General features: G+C 43.7%; 1 protein-coding gene across 1 annotated transcript in view; it reads right to left on the reverse strand.

Moving 5' to 3' along the window:
- Nucleotides 1-11,603, reverse strand: part of LARP6 (La ribonucleoprotein 6, translational regulator) — a 31,239-nt gene extending 19,636 nt beyond the window's left edge. Inside the window, exon 1 of the mRNA XM_074328205.1 lies at nt 10,946-11,603. Coding sequence (XP_074184306.1) covers nt 10,946-11,145 — 200 coding nt within the window. The 5' untranslated portion in view covers nt 11,146-11,603. The remainder of the gene's footprint in view (nt 1-10,945) is intronic.
- Between the last annotated feature and the right edge of the window lie 2,081 nt (nt 11,604-13,684).

Consider the following 13,684-nt stretch of genomic DNA (forward strand, 5'->3'; position numbering starts at 1 on the left):
GGTTAACATAACGAATCATCAGAGAAATGCAAATTAAAAACCACAATGAGATAACACCTCACTCCTGTCAGAATGGCTATCATCAATAAATCAACAAGCGTTGGTGAGGATGCAGAGAAAAGGGGTCCCTCATACACTGTTGGTGGGATTACAAACTGGTGCAGCCACTGTGGAAAACAGTATGGAGGTTTCTCAAAAAATTAAAAATAGGGCCGGCCTGGTGGCTCAGGAGGTTAGAGCTCTATGCTCCTAACTCTGAAGGCTGTCGGTTCGATTCCCACATGGGCCAGTGGGCTCCCAACCACAAAGTTGCCAGTTCAATTCCTCGAGTCCCACCAAGGGATGGTGGACTCCGCCCCCTGCAACTAAGGTTGAACATGGCACCTTGAGCTGAGCTGCCGCTGAGCTCCTGGATGGCTCAGTTGGTTGGAGCGCATCCTCTCAACCACAAGGTTGCCGGTTCGACTCCCGTAAGGGATGGTGGGCTGCGCCCCCTGCAACTAGAAACAGCAACTGGACCTGGAGCTGAGCTGCGCCCTCCACAACTAAGACTGAAAGGACAACAACTTGACTTGGAAAAAAGGCCTGGAAGTATACACTGTTCCCAATAAAGTCCTGTTCCCCTTCCCCAATAAAAATCTTTAAAAAAACCCCAAAAAACAAAACAAAAAGATACAAAAAACAAACAAAAAAGAGAGAGGAAGACTTTAAACAAATAAAAATGAAAAATGAAACTACCTTATGACCCAGCAATTCCACTGCTGGGTATGTATCCAAAGAAATCCAAAACACTAATTCAAAAAATACATGCAACCCTAAGTTTATTGCAGCGCTATTCACTATAACTAAGACATGGAAACAACCAAAATGCCCATCAATAAGAAACTGTGGTACATTTCTACAATGGAGTATTACTTGGCCATAAAAAAGAAAGAAATCTTACCATTTGCAACACATGGGTGGACCTAGAGAATATTATGCTCAGTGAAATAAGTCAGACTGAGAAACACAAATACCATATGATCTCATTTACATGTGGACCCTAAAGAACACAATAAACGACCGAACAAAGCAGAAATAGACTCAAATACAAGAAAAAAAACTGATGGTTGCTAGATGGAAAAGGGGTTGGTGGATGGATGAGAAAGGTGACGGGGTTAGGAAGTACAAATTGGTAGTCACAAAATAGTCACGGGGATGTGAAACACAGTATGAGGAATGTAATCAACAATGTTGTAAAGACTATGTAAGGTGTCAAATGGATACTGGAGTTGGGGGAAATCACTTTATAAATTATATAAATGCCTAATCACTGCTGAAACTAAAATAATATTGAATGTCAACTATAATTATATATATATATATATATATATATATATATATATATATATATACACACACACACACAGAGGGTGCCAAAAAATGTATCTACATTTTAAGAAAGGGAGAAACTATATTAATTATAGTACTCAATATATTCCGATAAGAAAAGATGAATACAAATTACGTTTGACTTCTGCAATTGCAAGAGGTGCTCAAAGTGGTTACCATGAGCGTCCAGACACTTCTGATTACCGCAAACTACTGTGTGAGCATAGATAACAAATCTTAAAATGTGTATACATTTTTTGGCACCCCTGATAAATATATTGTGGGGATAGAGCCCCAGAGAGCAGCTTCCAGGGTCTCGGCCTCACGTGGAAAGGTGCTCACTCGGGTAGTAAATGGCCATCAACTGTGATTGGATGGCCATCAGCTGTGGCCAGTTGGCCGTCAGCTGTAACCAGTGAGCCATTGTCCACTAATATAACTGCTGTGGCTACGCTAGCAGAAAATGGGGCTAGCAAGAAGATGGTGGCTGGGCTAGCAAGCGCGGATTGCAGTTAGGACGGCAGGTTGCAGTTAGTGTGGCTCCTGCTTCCTGTGTCTCCAACCCAGCTGCCAGTGAGAATATAGTGGTGTGACTCCCCTACCTATGGCTCCGTGGGTGTTCCTTTTTGGCCTCACCATATCCTGTGTTCTTATGTGGGGACCGGGACTAGAGACCCCAGAGGAGACCCCGCATAACACCTGGCATGACATATATATTATATATAAGTCACTGGATATAAAGCACAGCATAGGGAATATAGTCAATGGTATCATAACTGCTATATACCATGTCAGATGGGTAGTAGACTTGTTGGGGTTATGACTTTGTAAGGGGTGTAAATGTCTAACCATTATGTTGTTTTGTATACCTGAAACTAATTTAAAAAAGGACAAAACAAAATTTCACTTATTAGAGAAATTTTATACCCTAGATAGCAGTGAAAACAGGTTGAATATACCAGATAAAAATAACTACAAACGCACAGGAAATTCTGAGCCCAGCTGACAAGGATGACAATAAAAGCAGAGGGTGGGGTGACGTGTGTAATAATGACCAATGAAGAATTTTGGGTGGACTTGGGTATTAGCAAAATGGCCTAACTTACTACAAGTGGCTAGTATATCAGAGGTGACCAGACCATCGAAGGGACCCACAGATCACTAAGTCCTACTCCCAAACTAGAGCAGTTGAAGCTATTATAAAAACTGTACTTGTAAAAAAATTAAAAAAAAAAAAAAAAAGGAACGAAGGTGATGTAATTTTTCAACCCTCCAGACCCATTCCAGTGCCTCCTGTTCTTCCCAAGATCTGCCATGGGGAGACACTACTCCCTGCAGATGATTCTATTTCAGACTTGATTGAGAAAGTGAAGTTCATCCAATCAGACTTGCTCAGACCTCCCCTGTGCCTCACCCTCCTACCCCCAAGTTTGTTCTGTGTCTGGAAATCCACCAAAGACCCCAATGGCCATATCCAGGTGCTTTCTTTCCATCTTGGTCCTCTCGCCCCGGATGCAGAACGGCCACCTTCTTCTTGATACTCTCCCCCTGAGATTATATGATTTGTTCTTTTCTGATTCTTCTCCCCATTTAGCTGCCCTTTCTGTCTCCTCTTTCCTCTCCCATTTCTAAATGTAGGTATTCCCCAAGGATCTCTCCTTGACGCTTTATCCCTGGCAAACTCTACACTTCAGTCCCTGATTAGCTCATCCAATTCAAATCTGCCTCTCCTTGCACCCCTTCATCCTTCTCTCACTCCTGAGCTCTAGTCCTCAATTCCTAACTGCCTTGTGCCTGCCTGACATTTCCACTTGAATAGTCTGATATTACTTCAAATTCAATTATGTCCAGAATCAAATTATTGGCTTCTGCAGAACTTGACCTACCAAGAGACATTCTATCTGGGAAGCTCCTCTTCCTTTGAGTCTCACAGTCAACAACCCATAACATGTTGGGTGGTGACTCTGCATCAGTTATTTGCACCCAGTGAGCAGATAGCAGGTAGCCAGAGATACTAGAACAGGCGGGCAGCTCTGGGGAGGTGATCTATCACCCCTCTGTGAGTGCAGAGGTGAGTTTCTTGCACCCAGGGAACCCCTCCCTTGCATGGGGGCTGTCAACAGCAACTGCGCTGGAAGAGCAGGAAAACCTATTTTGTATCTGGGAGCATGTTGCACTGTATCCTGGTTTATGCAACAGCCTTTGAACGAAACAGACCCTGTATCCTTTACAGACATTAAAGAAGTTTATATTCTTTAAATATAAATATTGGCAACTTTTGGTCAAACACAATAGTCCTGTAAAAACCATATATCATCCCTCCCAAACTTCCCCAACTACTTTCCCTATTCACTCATCTCTGCACTTAGGCTCAAAACCTAAGATGCATCTGTCAGGCCCACATTAAGTCAGTTATCAAGTGTTGATTTCATTCTGCGTGTCTCCCATCTGTTCTCTTTTCCATTCCAACTGTTCTCATTTATGTAACCCTTGGACATATTAATAGCTCATCAAAAGTGAATCTTCAAAATTAAAGCAATACATATCCATAGCAAAAACTAAAATAAAATAATAGAGAACTTATAAAGAAAACAGTAAGTCCCTGTTCCACCTCTCCTCCCTACAGGCATCCTATATTTAACCAGTTTGTTCTATGAGAGTTGCCTGATTGTCTATAAGATATGCTTATGGCTCTGTTTCTCTGCCAATTTTAGACAGTATGCATGTCCTATTATATGTTGATTTGGGGTTATTCATCCCCCAAAGCCTCTTCTTCCAATTTTTAAAACTTTACATTATTTTTAATTTTTCTATTAACCTTCTAATTGTGTTTTTAAATAATACATTTAAAACCCTGTTGCTTATTCCATCAACAGTAAATAATATTTCTCAATTCCTCACTATAGAGGATGTGCACATCATTACCCTACCTTTTCCTTCACCTCTTCATCCCCCTCCAACCTTTCAAATTCTATCAGACATACCTTTATTTCATTTTGTCATGGTTCGTAATATTTACATTCTATTCTGTAACTAAATTTCTATGTTTTGTCTATAGATAGATAGTGAAAGTGAACCAGTTGCATGTATTTGTATGGCTATGTAAATACTGCTCACTGCAGGAAGAAGGTATTTGCTAAGATTACGTTTCTTTCTTAAAGTCCTATTAGTTGACTGGCTCTGGACTGATCCTCTATGTCTTCTATCTTTTCTCTCACGTTGTCTGTCTTTGCATTTGTCTTTGATTTACATGGTACTATGTTTCCCCGAAAATAAGACCTAACTGGAAAATAAGCCCTAGCATGATTTTTCAGGATGACATCCCCTGAACATAAGCCCTAATGTGTCTTTTTGAGCAAAAATTAATATAAGACCTGGTCTTATTTTCGGGGAAACACGGTTAGAGATGTCCTTGACATTGCCTTCCAACCTTTCCTAGTGAATTTTTAAATTTTGTTAAGTATTTACTTTTTTCTCTGAAAACTCTTCTGTGTCTTCAGATTGTTCCTTTTTAATATCATCTGGCTTTTGCTTTGTGAATGCGATATTTTAAATTGTTTCTCAAGGTATTAACTGGAGTATATACTTTTAGTCTTTTTGTTTCCAACAGTATCACCTCTGTATCCTGTGGGGTCACTTTTTCTATTTAACTTTCATGTCATTGATTCTCTTCATGTGACTGGTCAAAAATTCATCCTTTTCTTTATAAGCATTTTAAAACATAAATTTATTTTAGAATAGTTTTAGATATACAGAAATATTGTGAAAATAGTTCCTATATACCCCACACAAGGCGTTTTTATTATTATTAATAGCTTACATTAGCATGATAATGTAATAAACTAACACTGATGCATTATTATTAGCTAAAGCCCATACTTTATTCAGATTTTCTTAGTATTTACCTAATGTCCTTGTTCTGTTTCAGGATCCCATCCAGGATGACATATTACATTTAGTCATCATGTCTCCCCAGGTTCCTCTTGGCTGTGACAGTTCCTCAGACTTTCCTTGTTGCTGATGGCCTTGGCAGTGCTGAAGGGCACTATTCAGGTATGTAGTAGAATACTCCTCATTTGGGATTTGTCTGATATTTTTCTCATGATTCGACTGAGGATGTGGGTTTTGGGGAGGACAACAGAAGTAAATTTCCATTTTCCTCACGTCACACCAAGGCAACATACTATCAACATGACTGATCTGGTGTGACCCTGATCACCTGGCTGAGGGAGTCTGTCTCCACTGTCAAGTGACTCTTTCTTGCCCCTTTCCATACTGTACACTTTGGAAGGAAGTCACCCTACACAGCCCACACTTAAGGAGTGGGGAGTTACATCTCTTAGTGCCCCGAACCCTAAGTGTCTGGACAGTAGGAGTCATACTGTTTTCTTTCATTCTAGCACCAACCTAGAGCCTTGCACACTAGGAATTTAAAAAGTGTCACCAACGTAAGGGGAATCATTTCCGTAGGGCAAATCACACCTATCAGGATTCTTTGAGACAGAGGTATATTTTGTTAGTGGCCTTTCAAGAGGACTTTGAAAAAGTTTTACATTTAATTTTTACATTTACATTATTGTTTCATTTTAAACAAAGTATTGCAAATCTAGAGTGGTGCTCAGTTCTGTTACAGCTGTAAACCTGCAAGAAACGGAAACAAGGGGTAGCAATAAGGAGCCACATTTCAAAACACATGATTTAGCTCCACAGACCAGTGTGGAAATATTTATCATATTTGTAAATAATTTGGAGAAACAAGTGCAGCATAAAACCTCCAAGGCTGCTTTTCTGATAAAATCTCAAGCTAATTTGGATACGCGTATATTCGTTGAGTGGTTATTCAAATGATACCTTACAGAAGGAAAATCCCAAAACAGAAATGGTGCAGCAATGAGCTCCTCACTGTGACTTTCAACACGGAAAAGATTTCCTGGACTCACTCATCCTTGCAGATGGCCTAAGGTGGCGCTTTGGCCACCAAGACCAGGAAAATGCTGGACAGCAACAAGAAAGATATTGAACAGAAAAGAGAAAACATCACTTATGAAAAACACTAGGGTCCAGTACCATCTGTGTGAAGTTTCTTTTGCCTCGCCTCTAGAAAAAGATAACGAACCTGAAACGGTTCAAAAAAGCAAACAATTTATAATGCAATATAAAAACACGAGAGCACAGTCAAAAGATGAAGTTTCTTCATAGAGACAGACAGAAAATATATACAAGTATGTTTCCGACTTTGGAAAAACCATTTTGGGAACAACTACATTTGGATGGCACTAGGGAAGCCACATCCTGTGTTTTGTGGCCCATGGGTTCTTATAGATTTATGACAGAGATCATGACCTGTCTTGACATGACATTCTGGTGTATTTCCTAGAGCCTGGGAAAGGAGTACAACTAGTGGCTGTCTCCGCCGATCTAAATACTGATTTGTGGTGTGCAGCAGAGATAAGATATACAAAGTGCTTAGTTCCACGTCTGGCACAAAGCTGGCGTTGATAAATGGAGGCTTGCATTATCATCATCCAGAACAGGGAAATGATAGCTTGTGCAATGTCCCTAAACATCACGAGAAGAAAGAAACTTAGATGTTTCTGTGTGTTAAATGAAAAGCAGACATGCCACTGGTTTTATTATTTGTACTGATATTTAGTACTATAATCATTTTTATACATTCTAAGACAAAGCAAACAAGTAAATAGGTTCATGTTATTAGGAATCAAGATTTCCAGTGTAAGAAATAAAAGAAACAAAGCAAAAACAGTATAATATTAAATTTTAATTGGAATTATCAACACAAATTTCTTTTTAGAAAACATATTTCCTAGTTCTGTCTATTGAAAGGGCCTAAAAGCAATGAAACGCCAGTAGAAATCAGCACTCTTAATTCCAAGTCCTGGTTTCTAAATACCTTCCCACTAGTACTTGGGATTTCTGTGGAAATGGCTGGATCCCATGACTGGAGTAGGAAGTGTACAAGTTAGGCCTAGAATATCTAGTATCAGAAAGCAAGGAAGTGCTCCAAGAAAGGAATAATGAACCATTTCTGCTTGCCTCATTAGGAGGAACTCTTATTCAAGCCCAGATAATGAGGCAAAGCTCTCTTTTATAGAGGAATGCCAGCTAATAAACACACAGAGAATGATAGAACACCACCTATTTGTAATTCCCAATGAACTGACTCAGGCAAGGGTCATCAGCAGATGCTAAAACCATTAGGGGAAAGTTCATTGGTGAAAGAATATTCACAAGAAGCCCACACATATTACTTGTTAATTGCAAGGGCAAGATCGCCTTAACCAAGGGGTCAAATTTAGAATCACTAACGGTGGGTGCTGCCTAAGGTGATGCAAGGAAAAGTTCCTGGTATTGCATATGAAGTGCTCATGAGAAAATGTTTGATCTGAATCTAATCAACCCTGTAGCTCTAAATCCCAATTTATGGGAAACACAGTACAAAGGAGCAAGTTAAACTAGATGATGAGAACATAACCAAACTGTGTGAAACATTTCAAGACATCTGGCTTCTTAGTTCCAAGATAGCAAAGCATTGGGGGTGGGAGGGGGTGGCGGGGGGAATAATGTTCTAGATTAAAAGATTCTAAAGAGATATAATAGATGAATGTCTCGACCTGGATTGAGTTCTAGTTTAGGGTGGAAAAGAAATAGTTGTAAAACACAGTATGGGACAATTGTGAGAAACTTGAATATGAAACTTGGCTATCAGATTATTTTAGGAAATCATTGTTAGTTTTTTTAGTTGCAATAATAGAGCTACGGTTTTATGGGAGAATGTCAACATTAATGAAGTACTACAAAACGAAGTACTTAGGGTGTAAATCTTATGCACAAGATATTTTCAAATGATTCAGGGAAAACCACACACATTATATGTCCATCAAAGAAATATGGCAAAATATTAACAATTGTTAAATCTAGGTGGTGGGTACATAGATGATTGCTCACAGTACTACTCTGTCACCTGTTATGTGTGAAATTTGTATGTTAAAAAGGTAAAACTGAAAAGAAAGACACCTTTTTAGTGAACAAGATGTGAGAAGACTAATGGACATGTGAAGGTTATAAAGATTTTTCCTTATTTCCATTTATCCCTTTTCCCCCGGGTATAAGCCAAGTATTGGGCTAGGTACTGGAGATACGGTGAGGACTCAGGACAGGTCACTGCCTTCAAGGATTTCACTGTCTAGTAGAGGAGAAACACACAGATATTTCAATTCCATGGAGTGAGTGTGATGATAGAGACATGCATTCATTCAACAAATATTTATAAAGCACCCACTATGTGCCGGGTGCTGAGGATACAATGAGAATAGGGCAAGCCTAGCACCTGAATTCGCAGGGCTCATACACTGGTGAGGCACACAGAACTCTAGAATTACAATTGTGGGTAAGTGCTAGGCATAAAACGGACAGAGGGCTACCGCCACACCGCGGAGAGAAAGCAAATCCAGCTTTGGGGTAGGGATGGGGATGGTGGGGAAGAGGCAGCTAAGTTTTCAGGTGACTAGCAATCAGTCAGTCAGAGGGACACAAGTGCGAGTGCAAAGGCACGTGGACACAAACTGCACCCTGTGTTCGGGGACCTAGAGGGGGTCGGTTCTGTGAGTAGTACGAATTGTTAGGACAGGCAGGGAAAGAAGCAGTGGGCTGAGGGGATGATGCAGTGGGCTGAGGGGTGGGCGCCATGTCTCACCCAGCAAATTTAGGAACCTGGGCTTTCCTTTCCTGCAGGTTCTGGGAGCTCAGAAGTGTTCTCTTAGGGTGGTGGCTGCTCCCGTGCCAGGCTGGGCCCAAACAGTGTGGCTCCTGTTCTTGGCTGGACCTCCTTGTGCTCTGGATGTTTGCCTGCTGGGCTCTGCCAGCTCCACCACCCTGAAGAGCCCCAGGGATTTTCTGGGGTCAACTCTATGCCAGTGGGCAGCAGGAAACGCTTCAGACTGAAAACTCCATGAGACTCCAGCCACTGGGACTGGGAAAGAAGGGTGGCTCTGCAGTGAGAGAGTGGGGAGGGTGGGGGGGGGCAAGAGGCCTCCCAGAGCCGAGGATCATGTTCTCCTAGATCTCATGAGGGATCTTTCCAGGCCCAAGAAATAAGTAGGGCTTTCATCCCGGCTAATGGTACAGTTTCGAAACTTAGCACCCAGGACAGGGGACAGCTTTTTGCTAGTTACAGGCAAAAACGAAGTCAGAAGTATAAACCACTTGAGGCTATTATACGTGACCTCTGAAATTATCTGACCAGGTGGCTGCCTTCTCCTCAAGACTGTGAGAAGCCAGCGACTAGGGATTCATTATTTATATACTCTCAATACTCAGCAGAGCTGAATGAATGAATCAGGCTTTACAGTATATAAAGTGCTGACATATCTCCTGTGTCATCTGCTGTGGCCCAGCTTTCCTGCTCTAAACTGTTGAGCTGGATTTTCCTCCTGGAATACCTGTTTCCACTGAACTGCCCTGAATCTCTGGGTCCGTAAATCCAGACCCTTTCCATTGGGAAAGTGTCAGCCAGTGAAGGGGAATGGCTCTGGCCCCAGTCTCCTTATGCCCTGAGTTGAGTATTCTCCCAGTGAAGAAGATACATGTCTGCCACAGAAGAATCCTGCAGAGCCCGGACAGCTAAAAGCATGAGCAGAACCCCAGAACAGGGCTCTTCATAAGTGCCTGTTGGCCTTTCCCATAATTTGCAAGTTCTGCCATTGCCCTATGGATCTCATCCCTATGGATACTCCATACAACATGGAGGATCTCCTTTCAACAGCAGAAACAAAACCAGAGTTGTGAAAGGCCTATCCTTAGTGGACACAAGACTAAGATCTCCAGCTGACGACCAAGCTCAAAGCCCAGAGACAAGGTGAGACAGGTGGTTTCTGGTGCCATACCAGCTCCGTACAACCCATCACCCAGGAACCCAAGGCCAAGGCAGCAAGCTGATGATGCAAACCTAGAAATCGGATGGGGACGGCTGCTTGAAAATGGGAATCCCCTAGCCAGGGAGGATGCAGGCAGCAGGCCTGGAACTGATTCCAAACCAGGGCAAGAGAGCACTTTACACCATGAAATCACCCCTCCTGGGATCCCCCAGCAGCAAGTGTCAGCTATGCCTGGCCTGCCCCCACCCAGAGACTGAGTGAAGCCATGTGGATAAACAGAAAGGGAAGTGAGGTCTAGGAGGGACCACTCTCGGGGTGGGTTGGGGAGGGGGTGGTGCAGCCTCGGAGGTGAAGACCGGGCTGGGCGGGCTTTTTGGAGGGTCTTTGGGTGAGCTCACCAAAGGCGAGACAGGACGAAGATGGCCCTGGAAGGACTCCTGGGTCCCAGAGCATGTCCACGTCCAGGCCCTCAGAAACCCGCCGCCGGCCCCTGGAGGGAGCCTCGGTGGGGTTACAAAGCTGCGGATCCGAGCACCAACGACCGACACAAGCCGGTCCTGACGCGGTGCGACCGCCCTGACTCAAACCCCTCCGCTCGCTGAGCTGCCGTCCCCGAACTCCCGTTCGCCCGGACTCGGGGGTCGGCGGCTCCCCCTGGGCCGGGGCGCTGCCGCGCCTACCTGTGCCCGCGGCTCGGCTCCTCCTCGCTGGCGCTGCCCCAGCCGGGGCTGAGATACCGAGCCGGGTCCCCCGCGCCCTGCGCCTCCGCGCCCTCCTCCTCGTCCTCTAGTTCCTCCGTGTCCTCGGCCTCCTGGATGGCGACGCGGATCTGCACCGCAGTCTCAGGCCCGGGCAGAGCCTCCTCGCCGGGCTGGGCCATGGCGCGCGGGCCGGTCGGGACTGCGGCGACGCCGGGTCCCCGCGCCGCGAGGCCGAGCCAGCCGGGCGGCTGCGTCTGCGACCGAGGGAGCGGAGGCGGCCGGGGAGGGACGGGGGTCGCGGCGCCCCGCCCCGCGCCGCAGCCGCCACCGCCCGGCCGCTAGCGGAGAGCCAGCGTAGGCGGGGCCGTCAACGGGGAGGGTAACTTCCTCTGCTTTGCTCCCGCAGAGGCCTGTCCGGGAACGATCCCCTGGACCCCAGAGCCTTCCAGTGCGCGCCCTCCGCTCGAGGGGCCCGAACCGGAGGGGAGGAGTCAGGGCTCCGGCCTGGAGCCCGCTGCTGTTATACCACTGCCCTGGGGAGTGGAGGGGCACAGCGCATCTCATTGCTGTGTCTGGGGGGAGCAGGCGCAGACATCAGCTTAAGGGGCTTGAGTGCCTCTTCAGTGTCTTTTCCACTGACCTGCCAAGGTGACGGAAATCTCCACCGTTATACCACTGGTATAACCACCCACGAACCACTGGTATAACCACCCACGACTGCGTCCTGCCAGGTCAGACTTGGTGCCTACCATGTCCTATACCCGTGGTTCTCAGAGTGTGGCCCCCCAGATCAGCAGCACCGGCCTTCCCTGGGAACTGGTTAGAAAAGCCAATTCTCAGGGCCCAGCCAGACCTCCTGAATCAGAATCTATGATTCAGAACTTTGCCTTTTAACAAGCCCTCCGAGTGACGCTGAAGTTTACTAAAGGTTGAAAGCCACTGCCCTGTATTGCTTCTTAGAATACGCCCTGCACATAGTAAGCATTCAAATACTCGTTGAATGAATAAAGGGAGCTATTGAATGCCAGTATGTTCGAAAACACTGCCACCTTTCCACATTTAGTTTTCATTAGTTCCATCTCAACCCTTCAAATGTGACCCACAAACTAGGGACAGAGGCATAGAAATGAATAAAACCTGAATCTGCTTTCAGGAAACTCTTAATTTAGTGCCTTAAACATAATTTATCATATTAATTTGCCACTCTAGGACTCCAAAAGGACAGAACCCTGCACCAAGGCATTTTGATATAGGGAAGCAAGTCGGGAGAGGTTCAAGAAATGGGCTCTCTAGGAAAGAAGTGCCCTTATAACAGAGCACCATGCATGGGGCGCTGGGTGTCTGGGCTGGGGCCAGGAAAGACCCAGGGATGCAGGAAGGACAGCCCTTCTTATTAAGGTTTGACTGGAATCGGCCACCATTTCTTTGTCAGATCTGTCTTTTGACAGAAGAGGCCTTTGAATGAATAAATGAAGAAAGAGAGAGACGCTTGGCGTTCTGGAGAGGACAGCTCCCAGCCCTAGGTCTGAGCTACTGAAGGAAGAAGCAACAAATGGAAAGGATCTTTTCCAAGCCAGCTGTGCCTCTCTCCAGGGTTATGGAGTTTATAAAGTCTCTAGCCAGCTGGTCTACCCCTGCAATGTGGATGGAGAGGAGAGAAGTTTGTAGTCCTCTCCATGCCTGCAGATCGGATCACTTTAGTTCCTGAATGTTACAAAGCAATACACATTCTTTCATTTAAACCATCCTGTGTGGCAAAGACAAGAGGGATTATAATCCTTACCCACAATAATGGCTCACAGTTGTACCAGGTTTTAAAGTTTATGAAGAATTTATGCGTACATTATCTCAGGGTTTCCAATTGCCTGATCATATGAGTTCCCTGAGGATTTTTCTGAAAATATAGGTTCCTAAGCCCCCATAGCTTGAGAACTGCCAGTTGGTATCTGAAGAAGGGTTTTATTTGGTTAGAGTTTTGAAAAATAAAATGATTTTATATGCCCTTAGATTCAAATATATTTGCCTATGCCGATTCTGATATTACTTATTCCTGACTCTTCATAAAAGAATTTTGGATCTTCCATGTTTCCCTGAAAATAAGACCTAGCCTGACAATCAGCTCTAATGTGTCTTTTGTAGCAAAAATTAATATAAGACCCAGTCTTATTTTACTATAATATTAGACTGGGTATAATATAATACCACATATAATATAATATAATATAATATAATATAATATAATATAATATAATACAATACAATACAATATAATATAATATAATATAATATAATATAATATAATATAATCAGGTCTTATATTAATTTTGTATTAAAAGACACATTAGAGCTGATTGTCTGGCTAGGTCTTATTTTCGGGGAAACATGGTAGGAAGGATGTCAGACATCACACAGCTCTGAGTGCCTCCTGTTAGGGAATGGGTGCCCCCAAGAGAACAAACCCCTTTCTTCCAGGGCTCCACTGAGAGAAAAGTATATATATATATATACATATATACATATATGTATATATGTATATATGTATATATATATGAGGTGTGATAAAAAAATTACAGTGACTATTTAAATTTTAAAAAATTATTTCAATAAAAGTCACATTGCCATTAATCCCTCTCAAAATACTCCCCCTCACTTCAAATGCACTTGTCCCATCATTCTTGCCACTTCCTGAAGCAGTTCTGGAAGTCCTCTTTCGTGAGT

Source organism: Rhinolophus sinicus, linkage group LG03 (assembly GCF_036562045.2).
Source record: "Rhinolophus sinicus isolate RSC01 linkage group LG03, ASM3656204v1, whole genome shotgun sequence".
Taxonomy (NCBI): domain Eukaryota; kingdom Metazoa; phylum Chordata; class Mammalia; order Chiroptera; family Rhinolophidae; genus Rhinolophus; species Rhinolophus sinicus.